The sequence below is a fragment of the Penicillium griseofulvum genome (genome assembly GCF_001561935.1).
Source record: "Penicillium griseofulvum strain PG3 chromosome Unknown contig_91, whole genome shotgun sequence".
NCBI classification, from domain to species: Eukaryota; Fungi; Ascomycota; class Eurotiomycetes; order Eurotiales; family Aspergillaceae; genus Penicillium; species Penicillium griseofulvum.
The window spans coordinates 859,078-871,854 of record NW_024467450.1 but is presented as its reverse complement, the minus strand read 5'-3'; the positions used below and the strand labels follow the sequence as shown (position 1 = coordinate 871,854).

The 12,777-nt window shown below is 49.5% G+C and overlaps 5 protein-coding genes across 5 annotated transcripts; 1 reads left to right on the top strand and 4 right to left on the bottom strand.

The window, feature by feature from the left end:
* Positions 1 to 841: 841 nt before the first annotated feature.
* On the bottom strand, positions 842 to 2,781 carry PGRI_066290 (NuA4 histone acetyltransferase complex catalytic subunit ESA1; the record flags this gene model as incomplete). Its single annotated transcript, XM_040794343.1, has 6 exons — positions 842 to 1,000; positions 1,076 to 2,262; positions 2,323 to 2,357; positions 2,419 to 2,483; positions 2,585 to 2,612; positions 2,699 to 2,781. 6 exons carry the CDS (start codon positions 2,779 to 2,781, stop codon positions 842 to 844), a joined length of 1,557 nt encoding a protein of 518 aa, XP_040649593.1.
* A 420-nt stretch (positions 2,782 to 3,201) lies between these two features.
* Positions 3,202 to 4,446, bottom strand: PGRI_066280 (mRNA guanylyltransferase; the record flags this gene model as incomplete). The annotated part of the gene is made up of 1 exon (XM_040794342.1): positions 3,202 to 4,446. The coding sequence occupies one exon, from the start codon at positions 4,444 to 4,446 to the stop codon at positions 3,202 to 3,204; it is 1,245 nt and encodes a 414-aa protein (XP_040649592.1).
* Positions 4,447 to 5,238: 792 nt separating this feature from the next.
* Positions 5,239 to 9,080, bottom strand: PGRI_066270 (putative beta-ketoacyl synthase (Cem1); the record flags this gene model as incomplete). The annotated part of the gene is made up of 12 exons (XM_040794341.1): positions 5,239 to 5,645; positions 5,711 to 6,349; positions 6,404 to 6,517; positions 6,632 to 6,671; positions 7,042 to 7,052; positions 7,095 to 7,227; positions 7,286 to 7,654; positions 7,719 to 8,072; positions 8,128 to 8,199; positions 8,252 to 8,359; positions 8,432 to 8,598; positions 9,029 to 9,080. 12 exons carry the CDS (start codon positions 9,078 to 9,080, stop codon positions 5,239 to 5,241), a joined length of 2,466 nt encoding a protein of 821 aa, XP_040649591.1.
* A 228-nt stretch (positions 9,081 to 9,308) lies between these two features.
* Positions 9,309 to 10,674, top strand: PGRI_066260 (agmatinase; the record flags this gene model as incomplete). The annotated part of the gene is made up of 3 exons (XM_040794340.1): positions 9,309 to 9,437; positions 9,497 to 9,623; positions 9,701 to 10,674. 3 exons carry the CDS (start codon positions 9,309 to 9,311, stop codon positions 10,672 to 10,674), a joined length of 1,230 nt encoding a protein of 409 aa, XP_040649590.1.
* Positions 10,675 to 11,816: 1,142 nt separating this feature from the next.
* On the bottom strand, positions 11,817 to 12,690 carry cdc42 (Rho family GTPase CDC42; the record flags this gene model as incomplete). The annotated part of the gene is made up of 3 exons (XM_040794339.1): positions 11,817 to 12,366; positions 12,480 to 12,599; positions 12,671 to 12,690. 3 exons carry the CDS (start codon positions 12,688 to 12,690, stop codon positions 11,817 to 11,819), a joined length of 690 nt encoding a protein of 229 aa, XP_040649589.1.
* Positions 12,691 to 12,777: the final 87 nt, after the last annotated feature.

Below are 12,777 nucleotides of genomic sequence, written 5' to 3'. Positions count from 1 at the left end.
AAGATACGCAAAGAGGGTTTGCTACTGTGATCCGCCGGGTTGCCTCGTAACAACCTAAGATCCTTCAATTTCCTCCAACATGTATTCGTCAATCTGTTACAAAGAGCGATCAATTCCAAGAAAATACACCCAGGAGGCAACAGCATTGTCCACATAACATTTTCACCTGTTAAACCCCAACCATCCTGCCCTCTCTAAGTACGACATGAGCACTAGGATTTATTCCAACGAAACTATTCAACTCAAGGTAATAGGGCTGATCACGACGAAAGCTCGATAGATGCATTGTTTGGACCATGAGCTAACTATATCTTACAGGCTATAGCGAAAGAAACTTGCATCCGAGGCCGTCACGAGAACATGCGACTTGAACACGCCCGAATTTCAGCTACTCTATTCCTTCGCACCCTCCGATCCATAGCACAGACCTACCATGTCCATAACGTCGCCATACCCTTGACTTGAGCCACTCTTTCCGTCGATTTGATATGCCGAGTAATGGAAGGCTTTAAATTTTAAAAAAAGACTTAGAAGTATAAGCAGAGGATTGAAGATAGTTAAATAATTTACACAAATGATAGGTATCAACCGAGGAAAGCCCTTATTAGGCTCAAGATAAACGCCCTGTCCCTCGAATACGCCGCCCAGACCAGCCGTAATATCACAACAAGTGAATCATCACGGAGACGGTGGCATCTGTGATACCACAAGTCCAAAGATGACCATAGTTTTGATACCCATAACGCCCCAAAACCAAGCCAAAACATCCATTAGATAAAAACGCATATTAAAAACAGCTCGCAGAAATTGAACAAAAGGAAAGTAAGCAGGAGACCTCCATTCACCAGTTCCAGGTCCGGCTGGAAGCAGCAAAGACAGGAGGCTTCCACTGGAGACGAGCAGGATCGATTTTGCGCGCACCCTTGATCTCCTCCTTCTTGAGGCGCTTCTCGTGCTCCTCCACGACGTGATCAGTGAGTACGATGACCCAATTACCCTTCTGCAAATATAGTTAGCAAACCATATAGTATTGTATGTGCTGCAGTGTAGTGCACGCTTGGAAGTTCAGACTTACGTGGTATCGGAGCATGTTAAATACAACCAGAGTCTCGTGGACGTCCTTCTCGGTCATGGAAGTGAGCACCGCAAGCTCGTTCTCGCTAATAGCTTCTCGGTTTGGCTCGATCAGTAATTCCACTAGCGTCTCGCGCCAGTACTGTCGATAACCAAGTAGACCCAGATCACTGAGTGGTTTCTCGGGGGAGCCGAGCTTGCCTTCGCGCTTGCTGAGCTCGTAGCTGAATGAGATGAGCAGGCGGCCGAAACCGCGGCGCTGGTATTGCGGCAAAGTCATGATACAAGCCAGGTTATAACCTTCAGCAGAGTCCTTCTCCTTGGAGAAGTAGCCAACGAAGTGGCAGCCGGTCTCGTCCCGTGTGGTCATGCAGTAGAACAAGAACGGGTCGACGTCGTAGTAAAGCGTCTTGTGGTCGAGAAAGAGTTTACTCAGAAGACACAGATTCCGGCACCAGGTACGCTGGCGACGGCCGTCGACTTCAAAGAAGGAGATGTAGTCGTCGCGGTAGATCTCATTACCGGGTGGGTGGGTCAAGGTGCATTTTGCGCGATGGCGCTCAAACGCACGCTTGTTGTCGAAGTAGCTGAGGCAGAACTCGTCGATGTAGACTAGGTCGACGTCCGAGAAGGAATCCGGGTACGGTGAGAAGTACCAAGGCTCGACGTCGTACTTGCCCATCTGGAGGCGGGTCAAGTTGCGTACGCGGTGAATTTCAGTCGGGTTCTGTGTCATACTACCACCCGTGCGGAGCCGCTCGATTTCCTCCCCGCGTGTAATCACCTCGCCCGTTGCCATTTGGACTTGATCTTCTTTTACTGATTTACCTTCCGCTGCAGCATCTGCCATTTCGAAGTCTTCTGACTCGGTGGCCTTGGGCGTGCCGACTGTTGACACAGCCTCAGATGGGAACATCGATGTGTCTCCTCCAGGTGTCTCAGCACCGAGGTTTTCTTTCCCTCCAGCCTTCGAGAGCCGTGATGGCTTGCCGATGTTCAAATTCTTGCCACCCAATATATCGGGCGTTTGTGATAAATCGCGGCTTTCAGCACGGGCACGCTTATTAGAAGTCACATTCTTGCTAGGCGCCGCTTTGCTAGCAGCAGCAGTCTTCTTTTTATCAGCTTTGTCTGGCTGGGGCCATTCAACTTCTTGAGAGAGATCGATGCGAGAAGATGCAACCCATTCTGAGAATCAGTTAGAAATGCCGAAAGCAAACCAATGCACTTGCTGGAGTAGGAATTTACCATCAAGACGCTTGTTGAAATCGACATAGTGTACGCTGGGATGTAAATTAGCACCAATTTCAAGCATAAACACGATATGCGTAGAACCAAACATACTAGAACGAAGGGCCATCCTTCCGCTGTCTAATCGACAGAATCTCAGCTTTGCGCAGTTCTCCATCCTATACAAAATAGTTAGTATCAAAGCCCAACTGGGGTCTGATCACGCCGATTTATAATCACGTGACGCGACACAAAAATCTGCGACCAAGTCATGACGAACCTTCTGCACCATGGCCTTCACACCGATTCTATGGAGCCAGTTAGCATTTGCGACCGGTGAAAGTAGACATAAAAAGCCCCCGGCTAATCATTTCGGACAGAAAAAGCGACATACCTGATGGTGTTGAGGGTGGCGAACCCCTTGTCAACGGGGTCGGGCGTCCCCGTCGTCTCCCCGTGGGAATCTCGGACGCCCATCGTGTTGGATTGGTAATAGGGACTGAAGCAATATCAGAGATGGGAATGATGGAATCGAGCAGATATTGTGGTCACTTGGTGATGGGGAAATGATGCGGGAAAGGGAGCAAACTGGGAGGTTCTTATGTAAGCTGTTCCGCTTCGGGTGCTATACAAGACTTTGATATTATCTAGCTGAAGAGTTTTTGAAAGACTACATTACAATATAGATTCTTTTCATTGTTTGAAACAATCAAAATGGTAATTCCATAAACACCGTCACCTATTTTCGGGATCTGCATCCCTTCCATGTTGCCATGCCATGATCTTGTAGATAAAACACAAAGCCCAAACCAACGCCACGCGCCTTGCAATGAATCAGTGATGAAGAACAGCCGTGAAAGAATTTATGTCTCAGTCGAAGACTATAAGTATTCCTCATCACCCTTCAAACTTCCGCTTGACACCATTCGCATTCGCTGATGGTGGCATAGCTTGAGCTCTCCGTTTTTTCTCCTCGTCCCCAGCAGCCATGTTGTGCTGGCGCTGCTTCCAAGCTGTTTTGATGATGGGAGCAAGACGGATGAGATCATCTTCAGTCACGCGGTCCTCGATACTTTCAAGAACCTTTTCAACAGTGGAGATGTGGTTTGCATCGTTCTTGTCATCACGAATACGATAGAAGCGCCAGCGTCCTTCAGTATCTTTGGCACACTCAACGATAGTGTCATCAAGAGGAATGCCCATGGCTTTGAGATCTTCCCATTCTTTCGGCTCAAGGAACATCTCTCCAAAAAGACGGTACTCGCCAGCATTGAGCATGACGAACAGATGGCAGATTGGGATAGCGTCGTAGTCCACATAGGGCTGGGTGATACCCTCAGCCTCATCATCGGTATCTGGCTCAAGCGTCGGAAACTCGAGGCGCATACGGAAATCAACGGTATTCTCTTGGGGTGGCTTCCATTTGAGGATGTGCTCGTCGGTGCCGATGCGGTACGGAGTACTGCGGCAAGTAAAGATGAGACCGTCATTACCGTGAATGCGCTTGACCTTGGGGATAATTTCGCGGAACATCATCTCAATCCCGTAACTGAATTGCGTTGATTTGTCCTCGACTGCAAAGGGGCGGTGGGCTTTCTCCTCTGGGAATTTGCGGTACATGGCATTGTATGGCCTGAGCACTTTTTCCTTGAAGTACGCCAACCGCTTGTCCAGGGTACGGTGCATCAAGCTTTGTCCGTCCAGCACTAAACAGTCGAAGACTAGATATTTCAGCTGGGTGGTTCCATCCTCGTAGGTGTCGTTGACAAGCTCGCCGTCAACCAGGGTGTCGACGTGATATCCCTGGAAACTTTCGTCGTTCGGCAGGGGAAAGTGTAGGCCGGGTACGTAGCGGTAATCATTTTTGCGATCGATCAGGTAGTGAATCTCCGGCATATCGGAGTCGGGATCTCCGCGCGCAAAGTACATCAAGCAGCGGATGCCGTCGGTCTTTTCGCAGACAAAGTAGTCCTCCCGCTGGAGCTCGGTGAGGTGGCGCGACGCAAAGCTGACTGGTTGTGCCCCAGGGAAGTTGAGATTGTTGCGCCCGAGGAGTTTGGCAACTTCGCGACGGAATTGATCAGCTAGGTCATGCTCGGCTTTGATGCCTATCGAGTCTAGATCGGGGACAGCGTGGCCCATTGTGACGGTTCGAAGGTTCGGAGGAGCAGGGGTTTGCGATAAAAGCAGCTAAAAGTAAGTCTGTAAGGTTCAGACTTCCCTCAAGAGGTAGATGGGGGTCGAGCTGCGATCAATAAGACTCGGAGAACTTGGTGGAGTGATAGCAAATGCGAAGGGCGCTCGCCCGCAATCGCGACTATATAAACCAGACGCTTTTAAGCTGCAGGTGGCTTTGAAGAAAACGAATAAAGAGAATCACCCAAGGGTCATAGTATGGCTCGCTTTGCTCATGCTGTAGGGTTTCAAAGACAATAAATGATCGGCGAACAGAATGAACTGAGAGATGTCCTGATGCCTCAGGCGCACATAACGTAATCTGAAAGGTCCCGCCGAGGTCACTGCGGGCTATAGAGCTATAGAGCTAGGTGATCCTGCATAGTGTATCCATTGTAATGTTCTATTGACTGTAGATAGTATTATGCTTAGAATATATCATTAAGAAATAAATAAGGTGCAAAGTATTCAATTGCGACTACTTTCGAAACTCCATATATACATCACGCCAGCCGGGGTATCATATCGTCACCTTTCAAAGCAGACAGAACCAGCCTGTGCCCATGGCCTATCCAGGGAAATCGAAGAACGAGAAATATGCGAATAAATCGCAAAAGAATGGTGCGACGGTCAGCAATACTCCTGCACCCACGAACGCCAGCATCCAGTACAGACAGTAAAAGCTCAAACCCAACCGCAAACGAAAAGGATGTCATCATAAATCATTGCTTGATATGCGGCAGTCGACTGACATGCCACTCAAGCAGCTGAAGTGACCGGGGTTTTGCGGCCACCTGGAATAGACGATCTCTTGCCTGCATCCATTCCACCGGCAGAGACATCAGCCTCCCCATTGGCATCAAGAGACGATGATGAGTCTAAATCGGCTGCAACGGTTGAAAAAAGAATTCCACCAAATAGGGGTTGGCTATCATCGTTTGAGAAAAGACCACCGCCATTCCGAACTCCCATGGCATGTGACATCTGCTCCTTGATGCGGACGTAACGGTATTTCGACTTGGTGGTGATGATGGGGTGGCGAACAAGAGGCTGGGGTGCAGAGCGGGCAATGGCGGCCATGACGGAGTCTCTTTCTTCGTCTGAGTCAATGGGACCTGTGTTCTCGATATCTTCCTGCAGGGGAGCGTTTGCATCGATAGCAGCCTCTGTTCGAATGGGTTAGCCATCTCGTCATCTATGGTGAACATGAATAAGATAATAGTAAGCTTACTCTGCTGGCGAGCCTGATTCTTCTTCTGATACTGCTGGAGAAGCATATCATACGGCAGAGTGCGACCAGGAACCGAGCGCTTGGCACCCATTGAATGGCTCTTGCAGGTCAAGGAACGAGCGCACTGTGCGCCGTTTGGAAGAGTAACACCACACTGTTTTTCGACGTCGACAGGACCCTTAGGCTTGGCTGTCTTCTGTTTGGGCTCGTCCTTCTTCTTCTTTTTCTTTGATTCCTTGCCGTCGTCCTCATCGGCCTTGCGTTTCTTGCCCTTCCTATTGCCGTCCTCGGTGCCCTTGGTGGCGCTCTTCTTGGCGCTCTTCTGGCCCATGTTGGGGTTGTCTCCGTCGGCTTTGTCGGCGCCGTCATCGTCTCGATCGTCGCCGGCCTTCAGGCGATTGGCTGCGTCGCGGGCTTCCTTCTTCTTACGCGCCTTCTCCTGCTTGGCCTTCAAGCAGCCGCGGACATGGTCCGCTGCAGTTTGCTTGAGAGTAGGTCGCTTGCAATGCTTGCAGATTACGGTCTCAAGGAGGTCATCTTCACGCGGCTTGCCGGTCGGGAACACGGAGACGACTTTGCTATCGAGGGTGGGGAGGGGGGAGGCGGTAGGGGAGGTGTCGATAGGGCCATCTTTGGCATCTGTGTGCATGTTAGTATTGCTAATGCCCGTGAAAACGTGTCTGGGAGCTGTACCATCTGCCTTCTTCTTGGTGGATGCCTTGGATGTCTTCTTCACCTTGATCTTGCCGGGTTTGGTATCCTTGTCCGTGAAGGTGTACCCGGAAGCATCAACCAGACTTCCCGGTCCTGCCAACAAAGATAGAATTAGCTTAGATCGTTCATAAATTTCATATGCGCCGAGCTTGATGTCAAAGTATCTCAAGCCTTTTGCGCTTTCAGCAGGAACTAGACAATGCGTACCTCGACCGGGGTCACCACTGTTCGCCATGGTGAGCGCAAACTGAGAGAGTAGCGAGAGACAAGCAGTTTCTTATCACTTGGAAAGCCTTTGAAATGGCGTGGGTGGATGTTTATCAAGGAATGAGTTCAGTCTCCGGAATCAAGGTCGGGCTGGGGCTCCGCAGTAGGATTGATCACGTGCTATGTATTGATCTATTGAATAGGCCTCTGTTATGCTTTGAGGTTGATACTGTCAGTTTATTCTTGAGAATGATCGATGGGTGAGGGTACTGATGTTTTCTAATCAGTCTCTTTAAAATATTTCATTATTGGTCAATCAGATCAATCAGACAGCGGTTCTTTCTAGGCAAAACCAGTACATGCCAAGCTTCTGGCCCTAAAAGTCACATAGTCTTAGCCAAGTATCATACAATATCGTATTCTAGAAACAAATATTAGGAATAATTTGCAAAGCAAAGGCTACTGTTTGTTCCACCAAAGCCGAAGCTATTCGTCAAGGCAACATCAATCTGTCGTGACTGGGCATCTTTCGGCGCATAGTTGCAATCGAACCCATCAGCCAAGCGGTCTAGATTGATAGTAGGGGGCATAGTATTCTGTTCCTTGTTAGCATAAACCCTAGAAGACTATGTCCAGGGTAAAACCGCAACTCACCTCATGGATTGCAAGTACACTGATCAAAGCTTCTATAGCACCAGCACCGCCAAGCAGGTGACCGAGGGCACCCTTTGTGCTGCTAACGTTCACATCAGCAGCCTTATCTTTGCCATCAGGGCCAAGCAGAAGTGCCTTGATAGCAGCGTTCTCGGCAGCGTCCCCAACAATGGTCGAAGTTGCATGTGCATTAACATAGTCCACTGCAGCTGGCCGTACCTGGGCTTGTTTAAGCGCCTTTTTCATGGCCATAAACGCACCTTCGCCATTTTCCTTAGGCGAGGTCATATGGTGTGCATCGCTAGAGCAGCCATATCCTTTGAGTTCTGCATAAATCCGAGCCCCTCTTGCGAGAGCATGTTCTAGCTCCTATATTATAGACATTAGTATTAGTATCAGGCTGTGATACACAAATAAGAGGCAGTACACATACCTCGAGGATCATAACAGCCGCTCCTTCGCCAACCACAAAGCCTGCACGGTCGGCATCAAATGGCCGTGACGCCTTCTCCGGATTGTCGTTAAATTCCGTCGCTAGGCTTCTTGCCCGCGCAAAGCCGCCAATGGCCAAAGGGTGGATACAGGACTCGGCGCCGCCGGCGACCATCACATCAGCATCGCCGCAGGCAATGAACCGAGCTGCATCACCAATGGAATGTGCACCAGTCGTACAAGCCGTTGTTGCGGAATGGCTCGGGCCCATGAACCCATACTTCATGGAAATATGCCCAGCGCCGAGATTGATTAGCAACTTTGGCACAAACAGTGGATTGACTTTCTTGTAGCCCTGTGTGACAAGTTAGTTATAGACTTCCCTAGACATGTAATATGCAAAACCTTACCCCCCTGTCGTAGGCTATAACTGTATTGTAGATTTCATCAAAGTTCCCAATGCCTGATCCCAGACAAACTCCCTATTAAGGTTGTTAGCATAGCTGTCAAATCAACACGCATTCCCATACATACCGTCGCCTCCCTCTGCTCGAAAGGCTCGGGCTTCCAGTTCGCATCCTGCAGCGCCTCTTCTGTTGCTGCCATGGCATACTGTGCAAACTGGGCCATCTTCCGCTCCTCCTATCCTAAGTGTTAGCATTGCAAATAAAGTACAGACTACAAAGTGAGAGTAGTTGAAAAAAAATTACTTACAACCCGACTCAACCATTCCGAGGCAGTCCACCCCCCATTCTCACGGCTGCCCTGTGGTACAACAGCAGCAACCTGACAGGGCTGCTCAGCAAAGCGCTCATCGCGGTCTTTCACATTAACAACGCCGCAATGACCATCTAGTAAGCGTTTCCATGTTCGCCGAATCCCTGCAGCCAAGCAAGGTGTTAGTCACAGTAACATTCACAAATCCCAAACACAAAAGTCCAATCAAACACGTATAGTGCAACCCAGTATGATACCGCGGGGACTATCTCTTTTCTCTAGGCGTCCCGCACTCGCCCGCATGTCCTCTGTCATTGGCTGTCACAACCTTCCCCTTCCGGGGTGGGAAGTGGGGACGTAGAGGGAGTAGCTCGAGGGCCCGGGGTCCGGGGATATTGGATATCACGCATGAGCTCAGCTCCTGGATAACCAGAAATGGGTAGATCGCGGCAGTGATTGGTTTGCCGACAGACGGAATTGCGGAATTGCATGTATTGCCCCCGATAACATGCCCAGGCTATCTCTAAGGTTGTCCTTAGAGCTATCAAAACAGAACGAAAACGAAAAAATAGAACCAAAAATAAAATAACGTACCTACGCCTAGCGGTGTCACCGCTCCAAGACCGGTTACAACAACTCGCCGCATTGCATCGTCAATAGCTTTGTATAAAAGCTATCAGAGGAGTGTGAAAGGAAAGAAAACCGAAAAGCGGGCCAAAGCCAAGAAGGGAAAGTCTTCACGACGGGTACACCTTATCTGCTCGTCTTTCCCTTTACAACATCGCTTGAGGAAACTTGACGAGACAATATGTAGAAAATATTAATATATCTTCAAAGCTCATTCCTACTTTCCCTTTTACTTCACACTCTAGTCATGCCTACTTGGAAAACCTTCCTTACACTGGCTTTGGCCGGCTCCGCGGCCTCCTGCGCGCACCATGATAACGGCGAGGTAGTGCCTGAGCATGAGCGGGCGGAATTACTCAAGAAGTGGGATCAGGAGGTATGATATACAATATTCAATATATGAAACTCGAACATTGCTAACATATAACTATCCAGTGGTCCTTCTCTGGCATTTCCAGCTTCGCCCACTTAAAGCCAGTCAAATGTCTTATCGAGCCCGATGAGCACTACGACATTGCCATTATTGGCGCGCCGTTCGACACGGCCGTCAGCTACCGACCAGGTACATAAACAACTCCCAATCCTCATTACCTAGCATACAACCCAACCCAAGACAGCCGGTACTAACAAAATCCCCAGGAGCCCGCTTCGGCCCACGCGCAATCCGCGCCGCGAGCGCGCGCCAAATGGCCGCAACAAGCTATAACACGCGCGCCGGGATCAACCCATACCAATCCTGGGCTAAGATCACCGACTGCGGTGATATCCCCATCACGCCGTTCGACAACGGGCTCGCCGAGCGCCAGATGTATGAAGCGTTCCTAGAGCTAGGATCACGCAGCATTGTGAACAAAGCCCCCAAGACGAATGGGATCGGCGCAAAGCATCCCAAGCTCGTGACGCTCGGTGGAGACCACAGCATTGCGCTACCAGCACTGCGAGCTCTGCACCAGATCTACCAGAAGCCGATAACGGTTGTGCACTTCGATGCGCACCTGGACACCTGGAACCCTGTCCGGTACAGTGCGTACTGGCAGTCTGAGCAGACGCAATTTAATCACGGGTCGTTTTTCCACAAGGCGAGTCGGGAGGGACTGATTTGTAATTCTACATCTGCGCATGCGGGCCTGCGGACGAGACTTACTGGTGTTGATGCGGGTGATTATACGAATCCCGGGCCTGAGCAGGGATTTATTCGGATTCATGCGGATGATATTGATGAGCTTGGGCCTATGGGGGTTGTTGAGACTATTATTGCGCGAACGGGACTTGATCCTGAGCAGCCGGTTTATCTTTCTGTTGATATTGATGTGTTGGATCCGTCAACTGCGCCGGGAACGGGTACTCCTGAGCCTGGTGGTTGGACTACGCGTGAGTTCATTCGGATTCTGCGTGGGTTGGAGAAGTTGAACATCGTCGGGGCGGATATTGTGGAGGTTTCGCCTGCTTATGATAATAAGGGGGAGACTACTGCTCTTGCGGCGGCGCAGGTTGCTTTTGAAATTATTACTAGTATTGTTAAGTCTGGTGTTGATGAGGAGCTTGGTGGGTGGTATGGGTGGATGGAGAAGGAGGGAGCCCAGGAGAAGAAGGAGACTAAGGATGAGCTTTGAGTTATCTTGGATAGATTTACATATCTACGAGATGCATGTTGAATGAAGTGAAGAATGAATGATATAGTATAATTTGAATTGATTTCTTGATGCTCAGGTATAAACTGGAGTGATGTCATGACATAGTATAAATGCTCATCTACCCCCTGGTGATATGATATCAGATTGGACCTCGGCAAGTGACTTCATAGAACTGGTTGAATTGGAGTCCACTATCTGCGACTTTCTAAGAGAAGTAACGTTGCTCTTCAGTGAGACATAGCTCGAAAGCAGGAGATCAAACGCAGAAAGAACATGAACAGAGTTGCTGTATCAAGACCGCGAGCATAGAGAGTAATGACGATAATAGATCAAATTGGAATAAAGGGCGAAACCACAGGCAAAAAAGACGCAGAGAAGAAGCCGGATCTGCAAGGGAAGGGTACAGCAAGCTCAAATTCATATTCCAGGGGTCGCAAAGCTGGAAACAAATAACACGCACAGGCCAAAAAGAAAGGGCATAGGGGGGATATGGGGAGAGTGACGGAAACAGCCAAAACACGCCCTGACGTCCAACGCCGAGAGAGACGATCAAAAGAGGTGAAAGCGTCGGGTGCGGAGAAGGTAATTGGTGAGATGCGGGGAGTATAGCCGACGCGAAAGGGGGAGAAGGTCAAAATTGCAGTCGCTGTAGTTCGTAAAGGAGAGGAGTGAGGATCGGAGGGAAGTGAAGGGTGAGAATAGACGAATACCAAAGGTCCAGACCAGGTTGAAGACGGCAGACGCAGCCAGGCGAAGCAAGAAAAGAAGCAGAGAAAGGACACAGCAAATTAGAGAGGCTAGAGCACGAACTGGGATATGCCACCAAGAGACATCATAAGAGAAAGCGGATCAGTAAAAGCACAGAAGCCATTTTTCAACTGGAAAACGTAGATATGGAACGCTTCAGATAGCATCGCTAGCCATAATACAAGACCTCACACCCCCTTTTTTTTTTGTCGCTGAGTTTGGATATCCCAGTAAACCAGTCCAGTCAGAAATATTTGCCGCCCAGTAGAACGTGAAAGCGTAGAAAAAGAGAAATAAACAGGTTCATTCCATCGTAACTGCTTCGAGGCGCGCGTCAACCAGGCATCAACCCAAGTGCAACATATCCGTCGCACTCAGACCTGTTGCGATATGTCCGTGAAGAGTAATCTCACAGCAAGAGGCAGCCTCTTGACTTCTTCTTGGGCGCAGGCTCGAGTGCCGCGACAATAGCCTAGAAAGTAGAAGAAACGGGTTAGTGGCGGTGTGGAGATATCGGGCAGCAAAAAATCAAAGATTCGATGTACCTCATCAAAGACATCCTTCAGCTTATACTGTGTCAGAGCGGAACACTCGACGTATTTGACGGCGCCAAGTTCTTTAGCCATCCGATCACCGTCTTCCTTGCGGATGGGCGACATCTTCTGGCGAGCGAGCTTATCCCGCACTCCGGCGTCGTCGCGCAAATCAGTCTGGGTGCCAACGATCAGGCAGGGAACACCGGGGCAGTGGTGGTGGACTTCGGGGAACCACTTTTCGCGGACGTTCTCGAATGAAGCAGGTGAGGTAACGGAGAAGCAGACCAAGAACACGTCAGTCTGCGGGTAGGAGAGGGGGCGCAGGCGATCGTAATCCTCTTGACCGGCAGTATCAAATAGTCCAAGGGTGTAGGGCTCATCGCCGATCCTGAATTTGGAGAGCGATCGATTAGAAGTGTTTCTTTGAGCCTGGACTGACGTATTATATTTTTTTTTGTCCACCTCCCGGGAAGGAGGGGAGGATTTCGAAGGATAACTTACATCACGGTCACGGCGTAGTTGTCAAAGACAGTGGGGACATATTCCGAAGGGAACTTGTTCGTTGTGTATGAGATGAGCAGACAGGTCTTTCCTACAGCACCGTCCCCCACCACGACACACCTGGATTGGTTTAGCCATGAGATTTGGGGGGTATTCTAAGGAGAGGGATAAATGGAGATGAAATAACGTACTTGATGGTAGCGACGACCATTTTGAATTATTTGGAAGTATTGATGTAAGAATGTTAAAGAAGAGGAGTGTGGGAGACAAAAAGGGAGGAAGAAGCTGTGGTCTGGAT